At 35.7% G+C, this 14,604-nt stretch overlaps 1 protein-coding gene across 3 annotated transcripts in view; it reads right to left on the reverse strand.

Moving 5' to 3' along the window:
- Positions 1 to 2,140: 2,140 nt before the first annotated feature.
- The window catches only part of LOC106088649 (moesin/ezrin/radixin homolog 1), a 41,176-nt gene continuing 28,712 nt past the window's right edge, over positions 2,141 to 14,604 (reverse strand). For all 3 annotated transcript variants that reach the window (XM_059366182.1, XM_013254260.2, XM_013254264.2), the window contains 4 exons: positions 10,299 to 11,065; positions 9,848 to 10,235; positions 8,908 to 9,120; positions 2,141 to 3,071 (listed from right to left, as the gene is read on the reverse strand). In XM_059366182.1, the coding sequence (XP_059222165.1) occupies positions 2,907 to 3,071; positions 8,908 to 9,120; positions 9,848 to 10,235; positions 10,299 to 11,065 (1,533 nt within the window). In that variant the 3' untranslated portion in view covers positions 2,141 to 2,906. The remainder of the gene's footprint in view (positions 3,072 to 8,907; positions 9,121 to 9,847; positions 10,236 to 10,298; positions 11,066 to 14,604) is intronic.

The following is a 14,604-nucleotide window of genomic DNA, read 5'->3' on the forward strand; positions in this document are numbered from 1 at the left end:
AGGGGAATAAACTACCAGGGAGTTTTCAGAATTGGGCTGATATTAATTTTGTCATTCCGTTTGCAACACATGGAAATATCCATTTCCGACCCTATCAAATATTTATATTCTTGATCATCTAAGACGATGGCTACGGACATGGCTACCGTAGGTCTGTCCGTCTGTCTGTTGAAATCACGCTACAGTCTTTAAAAATAGTGATATTGACGTGAAACTTTGCACAGATTCTTTTTTTCCATAAGCAGGTTAAGTTCAAAGATGGGCTATATCGGACTATATCTTGATATAGCCCCCATATAGACCGATCCGCCGATTTAGGATCTTAGGCCCACAAAAGCCACATTTATTATCCGATTTTGCTGAAATTTGGGACAGAGAGTTATGTTAGGCCCTTCGATATCCTACTTCAATTTGGCTCAGATCGGACCAGATTTGGATATAGCTGCCATATAGACCGATCCTTTGATTTATAGTTTTGGGCCCATAAACGCCACATATATTATACGATTTTGCTGAAATTTGAGACAGAGAGTTAAGTTAGGCCCTTCGACATTCTTCTTCATTTTGGCTCAGATCGGTCCAGATTTGGATATAGCTGCCATATAGACCGATCCTTTGATTTATCGCTTTGGCCCCATAAAAGGCGCATTAATTGTTCGATGTCTCCGAAATTTGGGACAGTAAGTTGTGTTAGGCCCTTCGACATTCTTCTTCAATTTGGCTCAGATCGGTCCACTTTTGGATATAGCTGCCATTTAGACCTCTCGATTTAAGGTTTTGGGGCCATAAAAGGCGCATTTATTGTTGGATGTCGTCGAAATTTGAGACAGTGTGTTAAGTTAGGCCCTTCGACATTTTTCTTCAATGTGGCTCAGATTGGTTCAGTTTTGGATATAGCTGCCATATAGACCGATCTCTCGGTTTAATATTTTGGGGGTCATAAAAGGTGCATTTATTGCCTGATGTCTCCCAAATTTGGGACAGTTAGTTAAGTTAGGCCCTTAGACATTCTTCTTCAATTTGGCCTAGATCGGTCCAGATTTGTATATAGCTGCCATTTAGACCGATATCTCGATTTAAGGTTTTGGGTTCATAAAGGGCGAAATTATTGTCCGATGTCACCGAAATTTGGGACAGTGAGTTGTGTTAGGCCCTTTGACATTATTCTTCAATTTGGCCTAGATCGATCAAGATTTGCATATAGCTGCCATTTAGACCGATCTCTCGATTTAAGGTTTTGGGCCCATAAAAGGAGCATTTATTGTTCGATGTCTCCGAAATTTGAGACAGTGAGTTAAGTTAAGCCCTTCGACATTCTTCTTTAATTTGGCTTAGATCGGTTTAGTTTTGGATATAGCTGCCATATAGACTGATTTCTCGATTTTAGGTTTTGAGGCCATAAAAGGGGCATTTATTGTCCGATTTCGTCGAAATTTGGGACAGTGACTTATGTAAGGCTTTTCGATACCCGTGTCATATATGGTTCAGATTGGTTTATTTTTAGATATAGCTGCTAAAAAGACCAATATTTTGTTATACACAATTGAAGAATGACTTGTACTTGTTAGTATTTGGTCAAAATCGGAATATATTTCGATATAGCTGCTATGGGGCATAAGATATGCATTTTCACCGGATTTTGACGAAAGGAGTTTTACGTATCCAAAATTCGACCCGGCCGAACTTAACGCCTTTTTATTTGTTATTTTATGATTTTATCTACTGGCAACGCAACCATAGTTGAGTTGCCATCCATAATCGAGACCTTAGTTTCGAAGGCGCAATCTCTTAATCATGTGCCTTTAAGCTGACTTAAAATGAATACTTACCTAAGTGCAACAATTAGCCTATAAGTCTACATTCTAATTATGGAAAGACTCCTCTTATGCTTTACTCAAACAAAACAAACCTTCATTTCTTATATCCCAAATGAAATAATGATGAAAAAAAATATTTTATTGTTTAAAAAACTTTAATATTTTTTTCTCTTTAAAATGAATTGTAATAAAGTTTTGTTTTGCTTTTTTAGGTTTTTATATACTACACATATATAAAAAAACTTAAAAAACAAATGGAAATGCAAAACAAACAAAAATTAATATTTTACTTTAAAAAAAAAACAAAAAAAATATGTTCAATATTTTCTTTCTCTTTCTTTTTATAAGCGTTTAGTGTTGTTTGCGACATTTTTCTTTAATTTTTCCTTTTACTTTTGAAGACATACTTTTTCTTTAAATATAATTTATGTATATATATTTTTTAAGTTTTTCATTACTAAATTGTGTGTGTGTGTGTTTGTTTGTTTGTTTGTTGTTTAAGTTTTTATTACTCGCTTTTCGTTTTGTTACATTAAATGAATGGATCTTGTTTTGATTGATTGGTTGATGGTTGATTGGTTGATTTTGTTATTGTTGATTTTCGTTTAAATGTAATTTTGTTGTATTTTTTGTTGTTATTCAAATTCTACAATTTATGAATAAGATTAGAATTCGTATTCACATATACATATGCATGTATGATCAACGCAGCAAAAAATTAAATTTTATAAAGAGGAATTAATTATTATCTAAAGAAATAATAATAATATATATAATAATAAAACATGGTAGTGTTTGTTGGGTAATGTTGGGTTTTCTTTTCTTGTTTGTTTGATGGCTTGTTTTTTTTTTGATTTTGATTTCTTTAGTAGGCGGCAATAATTGGGTTTTCCTAAGATCTTATAGAAAATTTTAAAATATATATTTTTTTTTGATATACCCCGAAAAACAAGCTTGGAAATTGTAGTTGTTGGTTGTTGTTTTGTTTTGGATTGTTATATGTATTTTTTTTGAAAATAACAAAAAAAAAGTTGAACGAAAAAGAAAAACAAGTGTGTGGTGGTGTTTGGGGGAGCGTAATAGTATAATTTACATATTCTCGAATTGATCAACGCGACGTTTTGTATTGCCTTTACGGATTTCACGTAATGTCTTGTATTTGTCGCGTCCTTGGCGTACATTTTCACGATGAATCTTATCGTTCGGGGTCTCTTTTGTATCATCCCGAGATTGGGCCAAATCTTGTTTCAAGGCCTAAAACAGAAGAGAAAATCATTATTAATACAATATGAATAAAAATAAGAAGAGTTTATAAACTACAAAATTTGTTCAAAAGGAAAGGTGAAAACTAATCCCCCTTATTCCGGTTGGCCAGGATTCACTAATAGAAGGTTAGGTCACATGCAAAACACAAAGTGGATAGGCCCCATAAACATCATTAAGGATGTCAAATCTGACGATTGAAAATGTCATCATATAGGAGAAAACGTAAACAAAGAATGAATGTAAAAAGAGAACAAGTTGACATCCTCAGTGCCAAGTACTGCCAAATATTAAAAAAAAAGTATATCGGCTGATCGCTTGGCTTAACCTTATTCAGTGAATCCTGCCGGTTGGCGATGGCGTAGTCGAAAGTCGAAATTTTTACAAAATGGTCTTATGGCACCGGATAGCTGTGAGCACCACACAGGCTGGGACATCGAGATCCGATCTGTGTGCGAGCTACCGGGAGCGTCCACAGCCCGCAAGTTTGAAAATTTGGTCAATTTCATTCAATAATAGTATTTTTAAAGATCAGCTACTAAGAAATTCGAAAAAAGTAATTCAATACAAAAATTAAAATTTCTGTAACAAATTTGGCCGTTGACCACCCTACTGAAATTGGGTTGCTATCCATAATCGACCCATATGACTGCCGAAACTCCAAATACGTGCATTACGCCCTAGTTTCCTTCACGGGAAAGGAAACAATGGATATTTAGAAATTGCATATAACGCAAAATGCATGACATTGAGAGCAGAATTCTGCTTGCGCAATGTCCTTAGACAATTCTCATTTATCTATATTCACAAGCGCCACCAACTAGTCTGCGCGAAGTTCAAATTATTTATCTTTATATGATTTATCTATGGAACATCTGTTGCCAGGATTGCCATGATGTATTTTTCACAAATAAATGCGGACACTCGCAGTAAACCTCTATTGTGAATGGGAAAATAGAATTAAAACCAATTGCCTACACAAATCTTAAGGCTCTATTACACGGCATGACATGTCAAATTTAGCACATGTTGAGTTGTACATGTCGTATAATACAATGGATATTTAGAAATTGCATATAACGCAAAATGCATGACATTGAGAGCAGAATTCTGCTTGCGCAATGTCCTTAGACAATTCTCATTTATCTATATTCACAAGCGCCACCAACTAGTCTGCGCGAAGTTCAAATTATTTATCTTTATATGATTTATCTATGGAACATCTGTTGCCAGGATTGCCATGATGTATTTTTCACAAATAAATGCGGACACTCGCAGTAAACCTCTATTGTGAATGGGAAAATAGAATTAAAACCAATTGCCTACACAAATCTTAAGGCTCTATTACACGGCATGACATGTCAAATTTAGCACATGTTGAGTTGTACATGTCGTATAATACAATGGATATTTAGAAATTGCATATAACGCAAAATGCATGACATTGAGAGCAGAATTCTGCTTGCGCAATGTCCTTAGACAATTCTCATTTATCTATATTCACAAGCGCCACCAACTAGTCTGCGCGAAGTTCAAATTATTTATCTTTATATGATTTATCTATGGAACATCTGTTGCCAGGATTGCCATGATGTATTTTTCACAAATAAATGCGGACACTCGCAGTAAACCTCTATTGTGAATGGGAAAATAGAATTAAAACCAATTGCCTACACAAATCTTAAGGCTCTATTACACGGCATGACATGTCAAATTTAGCACATGTTGAGTTGTACATGTCGTGTAATACAAACGAAACTAACATATGAAAATCACTTTTGAAAATAGCATATGTAAATTTTTTCGATTAGAGCGTGCTCTATTTCGGCTTTTGGCTCACATTTTTAGGTTATGTCATACGAAAATAACACACAGGTATGATAGAAAAAATGATGAATCGCATATAAATTGACAATTTTGACAAACCTTTTCAATTACATGTGAGTACAAAAAATGGCATTTACATGCCGTGTAATAGCGCCTTTAATAAATTTTATTTGACTTCTATGCACACATATGGTTTGCAAATTTTATTTATATATTTTACAATCTTGTACACTTTCTCCCTCGTATTGTTTTGACGGATTGGCAAATGACTTTACCACCTCATGACAAAAAAAAAAAACAGATTTGCACTGGGGCCGAATTGCCGCATACGTGATCGAGAGCGCTTTCGTATCGAATGGAATTTCATCTTGAATTTAATGGATGTTACACCATTTATATATCCATTGCAATATTGAATTTGTTATAAATAATGATCGATTTAAACATTTGCGTTTTTACATTTCAAAAATTCACGTTCAATAAAGAAATATACAATTCTCAATAGAGAGATTTCAAACGATTTTACTCGTTCACGTATGCTGTTCCGAATAGTGGAATGTTTCATATGGCGTAGCTACAATCGCAGTCGCGGACACTCAGCGGTATTGAGCGGAGAGTCTCAATGAGAGGCCGGACGACAGCGGCTCTTTCACAAATACTGAGTGCCTATGATGCTCGATATGACAAGGCGAGTTATTGGCGCCTTTAAATAACCAATGGCCACCCTGTTCCCGTGGCGATTGGTCCTTTGGACCGGAACGAGCTTGCTAACCTACAGGAGCTTGACGAGGATCGCCAACTTCACTTGAAAATGTGGCTACAACAACATCATATACTGTGCTTGTCACGTCTATTAAAAGTCATAACAAAATGCCACATTCAAAATTGCAGCTTAACCGGATAATAGCGCCAAGAGCCTCAAGAATTCAAATTGAATGATCGGTTTACATGCGAGCACCATCATACTTAGCATGGTTATTGGAAATAATATATACAGAAATATACTTGCAATTTCAGGCAAAATAAAAATTGCGCCCTCTAGAGGCTCACGGTTGCATAAAATAATCGCTATATCAAAGCATGAACCGATTTGGGTCTTCTACAAACCCAACCGAAGTATACTTCCCGGCACGGGATGACTATGGGCGCCACGCGGTTTGGAACTCTAAGCTCCGATTTGTGTTCCGTTCAGCGTCATCACGAGAGGTTTGGTTGCCGGGCGCATAATTTCATAGGTTGCGGATAGTGGCACATACGGCAACTGCAGTGGTGGACAGTCAGTAGTATAGTGTGGAGAGTCTCAGTGAGAGGCCGACCAGCACCGGCTCTTGCTTAAATACTGAGTACCTGTGATGCTCGATATAACGGCGCGAGTTATTGGGGTCCTTAAATGACCCACAAAACCCATGCGGTTGGGCGCTGGGCCAGTAACACGTCCCGAAAAACTATGAGATCTACTATGAGAAACAAAGGAATAATAAAAACGGACCCCTCCAACGTTGACGACCCACGCAATTGAAAAAAGGACCAAACTGAAATCTAAAACTAAAATCGTTCTCGGATATTTTAATGCGAAAATAGTCGGAAAGTTAAGCCTCCACGAGATAACGTCCAGTAATGGGTTGAGGCTGATAGATTTCGCTACGGCAAAGAACACGGTAGTTAGTAGCACCAGATTTCAACATAAAAATATTCACAAAGCCACATGGCTGTCACCCGATCAAAACACGAGAAACCAAGTTGATCACGTTGTGATAGATGAAAGGCATTCATCCAGCGTGTTAGCTGTCTGATCGATTCGTGGAGCGAATATAGATTCGAATCACTACCTTTTTGCAGCAAAGGTTCGTTTGAACATGGCAAGGACATTGAAAAGCTGCAAACACAACAGATGGCAGCTTCATACTCCACTCGACTGACCCAACTGCTTAATGAAAGCACTTCTTGTTCCGATGATATAATGGCGCAGTGGCAAACTATTGCCCACTCCATGGAAAATGTTGCGAAATCCTTACTTGGGTACCAGAAGCCACCTCCAAGAAACCCATGGTACGACCAAGAGTGTCGAGATGCTACCCTGCAAACAGTACCAATGCGCCAGATGAAAGAGAGGTATCGGGTGACAAGGAGAGAGGAGAAATGTCTATTCCGTAGAAAGAAAAAGGAAGTGGAAAGACGTGAGTGTGAGCGAATTGAGATGTACAGGAGTCAGAATGAAATCGGGAAATTCTACGGAACAATCAAACATCAAACCGATGGCTTTGGTGCATGCACATCCTCCTGCAGAGACAAAGAAGGAAATCTGGTAACAGACACAGATAGCATGCTGAGGATATGGAAAGAACATTTTACCCAACTGCTAGTGTCCGACATTGGTGGCGAAGAGGGTACCGCAGAACCAATCAATGATGATGGTATAGAATGTTTACCTCCTAGTCAGAATGAGCTCCAGGTAGCAGTGACCCGACTAAAGAACAACAAGGCAGCAGGAGCTGACGGGTTACCCGCTGAACTATTTAAGACCGGAGGCGACACACTGATAAGGCGTATGCATACCCGATGATTGGAACCTCAGCATACTATGTCCCGTACACAAGAAAGGAGACAAGACGGAATGTGCCAACTACAAAGGAATAAGTCACCTCCCCATCGCATACAAGATACTCTCGAGCGTACTGTGTGAAAGATTATAACCTAAAATCAATGAGATAATTGGGCCCTATCAAAGCGGCTTTAGATCTGGTAAATCCACCCTGGACCAGATATTCACACTGCGCCAAATCCTGGAAAAAACCCGAGAAGGACAAATCAACACCTACCATCTCTTTGTTGAATACAAAGCCGCTTTCGATACTCCTTTACGTTCAAAGGTATTTCAAGCCATGTCTGAGTTTGGTATCCCTGCAAAATTAATAAGACTCTGCAGGATGACACTTGCTGATACGCGTCCCTCAGTAAGAATAGGAAAGAATCTCTCCGAACCATTTAATACCAAACGAGGTTTCAGACAAGGAGAAAGCCTCTCGCGTGATCTCTTGAATATCCTGCTGGAGAAGATTATACGAGATGCAGATGTAAATAGATATGGCACACTAATGACAAGAGAACACATGCTACTCGCCTATGCCGATGACATCGATATCATAGGTCGGTCACCGGAAGTAGTAACTGCAGCCTTTGAAAGAATCGAAAGAGAGCCAGTGAAAATGGGTCTGGCAGTAAATGGAGATAAAATGGATGGTTTCAACTCCGAAAAAGCCTTGCACAACCGAGCAGATAAAGAAAACGAAGAAAGTTGGGAACCACAACTTTGAGACAGTCAGTAACTTTATCTACCTCGGCACCGCCGTAACCGAAACGAATGACTCCAGTTTTGAGATAAATCGAAGAATAATACTGGCAAACAGATGCTACTTTGGACTAAGTAGGCAGTTTAGAAACAAGGCCACCTCTCGACAGACGAAGATTACACTGTACAAGACACTGATACTACCCGTGTTGTTATATGGTTCAGAAGCATGGGTACTTGTGAAAGCAGATGAGGCAGTGCTGGGAGTATTAGAGAAAAAGATTCTTCGTAAGATATATGGACCAGTTTGCGTTAATGGCCAATTTGCGTTAGGCGACGTATGAACCACGTGCTGTATGACGACGTTAGCATAGTTACACGCATCAAAATACAACGGCTGCGTTGGCTAGGTCATGTTGTCAGAATGGATAAAGAAGCTCTAGCAAAGAAGTCTTTTGAAGGCAAACACGGTGGTACACCCAAACCGGGAAGACCAAAAGCCCGATGGAAAGATCAAGTGGTGGGAGACACCTCGAAACTTGGTGTCAGAGATTTTAGAATGAGCGCAGAAGATCGAGGCGCTTGGAATGCTTTTCTATGTAAGGCTAGTGGAACAAATGTTCTGTCATAGCCAATTAAAGTAAGACATTTTTTTTTCACCTAATAATTTCAGTCTTTGTAATATTTTTCTAAATTTTTTTGGAAACATACCTTCAATTGATCATGTAAACGTTCATTACGTTCAGCCAATGTACGTCTATCCTCAATGGGATCTTTGATATGTTCGTCAGTATCCAAATCGCGGGATACATCACCGCCAGCATCACCATTGGTGAGTTCTTCCTCATTCTCATTTTCGTCTTCGGCCACATGATGGTGTTGTGGCGTGGTGGAAGCAGCCAACAAAGCGGCAGCAGCTTCAGCCTATAAGAAACAAAAATAATTTAGTCATAGCTTTTATTAAAAAAAAATATAAAAAATATTTTATTAGCCTAAATAACTGCTACATTTATATACCAATTTATCAACAAATATCGATTTAATTGAATATTTCGAGAACATTTTAGAAATCGCTCTCTTCTTTGAAGAAGGCAAATAAACAAAGATTTCAAAAGCATTCGAAAATCGTTCTTAACTCTAAGCAATTGTCTTGAGAAATGTTCTACATATGAAATGAATCAAGTTTTTTGATTTGCAATGTGTAAAATATAGAAAGTTTAATTTTAGAGATTCTAATAAAGGGACTTGCTGAATGAACGAGAGTGCGTCATGTAGCAAGAGCTGGTATAAAACATATTTCGGAAAGAGCAAATAGATGTAAAGATATTTGAAAGAAAGTTGTGCCTTATTCAGAGGTCGATTATGGATCTTTGTCCAACTATAGTTGCGTAGCCAGGAGATAAAACCATGAAATAAGAAAATTAGTACAAAATTGGAAATTTTTCTCAGTTCCATGCAATATCAGTGTTTTGGATGTTCAGCTACTAAGTAAATTGCAATTCAAAACAGATATGGACAAATTCGCCTGATAGCAACTCAACTAAACTCGACCCTTTAATTTGTATAAAAGTAGATTTTTTTAGCCGCCTTTAAAACTTTGTTTTGTGCAAAAAAGTTCTAGGCAATTTTTTAAGTCTTTATATAATCGCACCTGCTTGCGTCTGGCTTCTTCGACTTCGTCTTGCAGACGCTTGGTCTCTTCGTCCTTTTGATTGACCTCCTCTTGGATGCGTTGAACCTCCATTTGTTTAGCCATAATTTCTTCTTCCAATTTGGCTTTTTCGGCTGCTTCCATGTGTTTGGCCTCTTCGAGACGAGTCAACATGGCTTGCAACTCCTTCTGGCGCAATTCCAATTCATCCTTGGAGGCTTGCAATTGTTTCAATTGCTCCTCCAAACGACGAATCATCTCTTGGGCTTCCATCAAGTCCTTCTGGGAACGCTCCATGTCTTCTTGCATTTGCTTGAGACGATCTTCGTATTCTTGTTGTTTCTTTTCGGCACGTTCGCGGGCAGCCAAAGCCAATTGGAGTTTTTCGCTAAAAACAAAAATTAAAATTTAATGATTTTCCTTATATATAAAAGAAAAATGTTACTCTTACCGTTCCTGTTGTTTGGCATTCTTCTCCTCTCTGGCCTGGGCCTTCATTTGCTGCACATCAATGGTGTCAGGCTTGCGGCGGCGCATATACAACTCATGATTGCCCATGCACAGGGCCAAAATACGCTTATTGATCCTCACACGGGGAGCAAAGAAGACAAAGTCAGGTGCTTTCTTATCGATGGGCTTGATGATGAATTTCTTGTCCGAGAAGGAGATGTTACGAATCTCTGACCAGGGGAAGCCAATTTTCGGTGTCAACTTATCCTCTTGCTCGTAGATGTTCAGGCCCAAGGCATCGACGCCCAACCACAGATCGGTGCCCTTTTTATTCTTAATTTCGAAATAGTTCACACCGTACATTTCCAAATCCTGAGCAATTTTCAAATATTCCATCATGGCATCTTCGCGCAACATACCACGGTGTTCCTGCCACCAGGTCATTATGGATTGTTCCCATTCCTCCTTGGACATTTTGTGCTGATCGATAACACGCTGAGGCAACAGACGATCGTTGGCCAAAAAGCCAGGCGAATGCAGGTTCTTGTTGTGATCACCATGGCGTGCTTGCACAGCATACGAGGCCAAAAGGACCGAAGTTTCTGGAGGACAATAGATTTCATCCGACAATATGGCATTCTTAACTTGTAAATAGAAAAGACGTAGGGTAATGTCCTGAATCAATTCTTCGGCAACATCTTCAGGATAGAATTTAGCACGGAAGCGGAATTGTAAAGGATTTTCCTTTTTAACATCTTGGTTCATAACCTATATGGCGAAAAGGGGGAGGGGGAAAATAGGTAAATTAGTCATAAGTTTTATAAAATCTTATGAAGTACAAAATGAGATTTCTAAAAGCTTAACCCTTTGAAATATAGCAAATGGTAAAAGGATCATCGATTAGAGTTTTAGAAAAACAAACAATGATTTTGTATAAAAACGCAAAACAATTAAAAATAATCATGCCTCAAAAATAATCGATTTTTATCTTGCTACCATTCACTATTTAACATTGGTTATTCAAGGTTTTCTTTTCTGAACTTTCGAAAATTGTCCTTGTGCATCATCATGTCTGGTGCACTATTCATAAACCTTTAAAGGGTTAAGTGTTAAAATTAAAACATAAAAACAACAGCTAATTAAAATAAATAAAAGAAAAACTTAAAATCGAACCTAAATAATTAAAACACTAATAACATATAAAAATAATATTTTTTTTAAACTAGCAAATTTAAAAAATATATTTTATAATTAAAATAAAAACAAAAATTATTAAAAAATAATATGTAATAATATGTAAACAGTAATGATTGGCAATTTTTTTTTTTGTCTGAAACTATTTTTTATCGATTCAAATGACAAAAATGCGTGGAAGTAATCTAAATTTCAAATTCTATTTACTTTTGCTTGATATGACCAACTTTTGCCCGGTCAAAAAACGAGTTGTAAGCTGCACGAATTTAATCTGGCGAAATTATTGGCCCATTTCTGTAAAATGGCTCTCATAAGCTCAAAAACACTGGCATATTTTCAAGTCTTTACCCTGTTCTCTAAAACGGCCCAAAATAGGAAAAGTCCATCGGATTGACTTCTGGCGAATTGGACAGCTAAGTGTGCTCGAAATGATGAGCGGAACATGAGTTTTTAGCGATTTTTGTTTTAACGTGCTTAATGTGACAATGCCGAGTCTTGTTAGTAGGTCTTAGATCGAAAAGTTTGCGCGACTTAGGCTCCGAAGCAGTTTTAAAATGTTTTCACGAATATAAATCACAGTTACTAGGCTCCATACCACCACTTGAGTTGAAAAATTACTACGGGTGGTTGTTCGCAGGCTCAACTTTTCGTTCGCGCGCGCTCTTTTAAGTAAACAAGATTATTTTTACCGATCACTCGGTTAAGTAAACACAATACGAATGACGAGAAAATATCCCAGTTGAGCACAATTGGGATATTTTCTCGTCAGAGAAGTCGATATTCGGAAATTCACCATGTTCGGCCAAACTAGGTTAAGTAAACACAATTTGCTCTTTCGAGTCTAACTTTTTTTGCTTTGGTGTAAGACCCTGTGCGGCGAGCGTAAACTCGCCAAACCATTTCAGGTGTTATTGCAGTTTTTTCTGAACCACCACCATGTCGTTTGGTAACGCTATAGGTATAATTTTAACAATTTTTGGTGCAATACACAAAAGGTGTTTGAGTTCCCTTTGAGGTGTTTGAGTTAGCCAACAATAGCCGGTTGTGACTTTCCAGCCAAATAGAACGCATTCAGACTATTACGTTTAAACTTTTTTACGAATAACCTGCTTTCAAAATAAACTCAGAAGCAAGGGCTTTCGGTGGCTTGTAAATTATTTACTTAGCTGTCTGTAATACAACAACTATCTTCTAGGTGTCATTTGTAGTTTGACAGATATACCAATGTGAACTTGGGAACACTTCGTGCCAGCTATCCTATAGATTTTTGCATCAATTTTTATTTTTACTTTCTTTTTAGTTATTTTTTTTTTTAATTTTTTTTACTTTTTTCTATTTTTTTTTATTTTTTTTTATTTTTTTATATTTTTAGTATTTTTTATATTCTTTTTAATTATTTTTAATATTAGTTTTAATTTTTACTTTTTTTTATTTTTTTAATTTTTATTTTTATTTTTTTAATTTTTAATTTTATTTTTTTTTTTTAATTTTTCTTTTTAATTTTTTGTAGTTTGGAAGATATACCAGTGTGAACTTGGTAACACATCGTGTCAGCTACCCTGTAGATTTTTGCACCAATTTTTATTTCTTATTTCCTTTTCGTTATTTTTTTTTAATTTTTTTTAATATTAGTTTTAATTTTTATTTTTATTTTTTTTAATTTTAATTTTTATGGTTTTTTAATTTTTTTAATAATAGTTTTTATTTTTATTCTTTTAATTTTAATTTTTATTTTTTTATTTTTTTAATTTTTAATTTCTATTTTTTTATTTTTTTAATGTTTTATTTTTATTTTTTTAAATTAAATTTTTTTAGTTTGACAGATATACCAGTGTGAACTTGGTAACACTTCGTGTCAGTTACCCTGTAGATTGTTGCATTAATTTTTATTTTTAATTTCTATCTGTTTTTTTTATTTACTATTTTTTTATTATTTTTTTTATTTGTTTAATATAATTTTTAATTTTTATTTGTTTTTTATTTTTATTTTTATTTTTTTTTTTTTAATTTTTATTTTTATTTATTTTTTTAATTTAATTTTTTTTTTCAGTTTTAATATAAGTTTTTATTTTCTTTTATTTTTTATTTTTATTCTTTTAATTTTTATTTTTTGTTTTACTTTTACTTTATTTAAAATTAATTTTTTTTAATTTTTAGTTAGACAGATATACCAATGTAAACTTGGTAACACTTCGTGTCAGTTACCCTGTTGATTGTTGCATTAATTTTTATTTTTAATTTCTATCTAGTTTTTTAATTTTTTATTTTTATTTTTTTTTTTATTTTTTTTTTATTTTTTTTTTTAATTTTTTTTTTATTTATTTTTATTTTTTTTTTTAATTTTTATTTCAATGTATTTTTTTTTAATTTTAAATTTTATGTTAATTTTTTTATATTAGTTTTTATTTTCTTTTAATTTTAATTTTTATTCTTTAAATTTTTACTTTAATTTTTTAAATTTTTATTATACCCTCCACCATAAGATGGGGGGTATACTAATTTCGTCATTCTGTTTGTCACTACTCGAAATATTCGTGTGAAACCCCATAAAGTATATATATTCTTGATCGCCGCGTCCGTCCGTCCGTCTGTCTGTCGAAAGCATGCTAACTTCCGAAGGAGTAAAGCTAGCCGCTTGAAATTTTGGACAAATACTTTTTATTAGTGTAGGTCGGTTGGTATTGTAAGTGGGCCATATCGGTCCATGTTTTGATATAGCTGCCATATAAACCGATCTTGGGTCTTGACTTCTTGAGCCTCTAGAGTGCGCAATTCTTATCCGATTTGGCTGAAATTGTGCAGGACGTGTTTTGTTATGATACCCAACAACTGTGCCAAGTATGGTTCAAATCGGTCCATAACCTGATATAGCTGCCATATAAACCGATCTCGGGTCTTGACTTCTTGAGCCTCTAGAGGGCGCAATTCTTATCCGAATGGAATGGAATTTTGCACGACGTGTTTTGTTATGATACCCAACAACTGTGCCACGCATGCTTCAAATCGGTCTATAACCTGATATAGCTGCCATATAAACCGATCTTGGGTCTTGTTTTTAGTTTAATTTTTTCTAATTTTTTTTTAATTTTTATTTTCTTTTAATTAAATTTCTT

Source organism: Stomoxys calcitrans, chromosome 4 (assembly GCF_963082655.1).
Source record: "Stomoxys calcitrans chromosome 4, idStoCalc2.1, whole genome shotgun sequence".
NCBI classification, from domain to species: Eukaryota; Metazoa; Arthropoda; class Insecta; order Diptera; family Muscidae; genus Stomoxys; species Stomoxys calcitrans.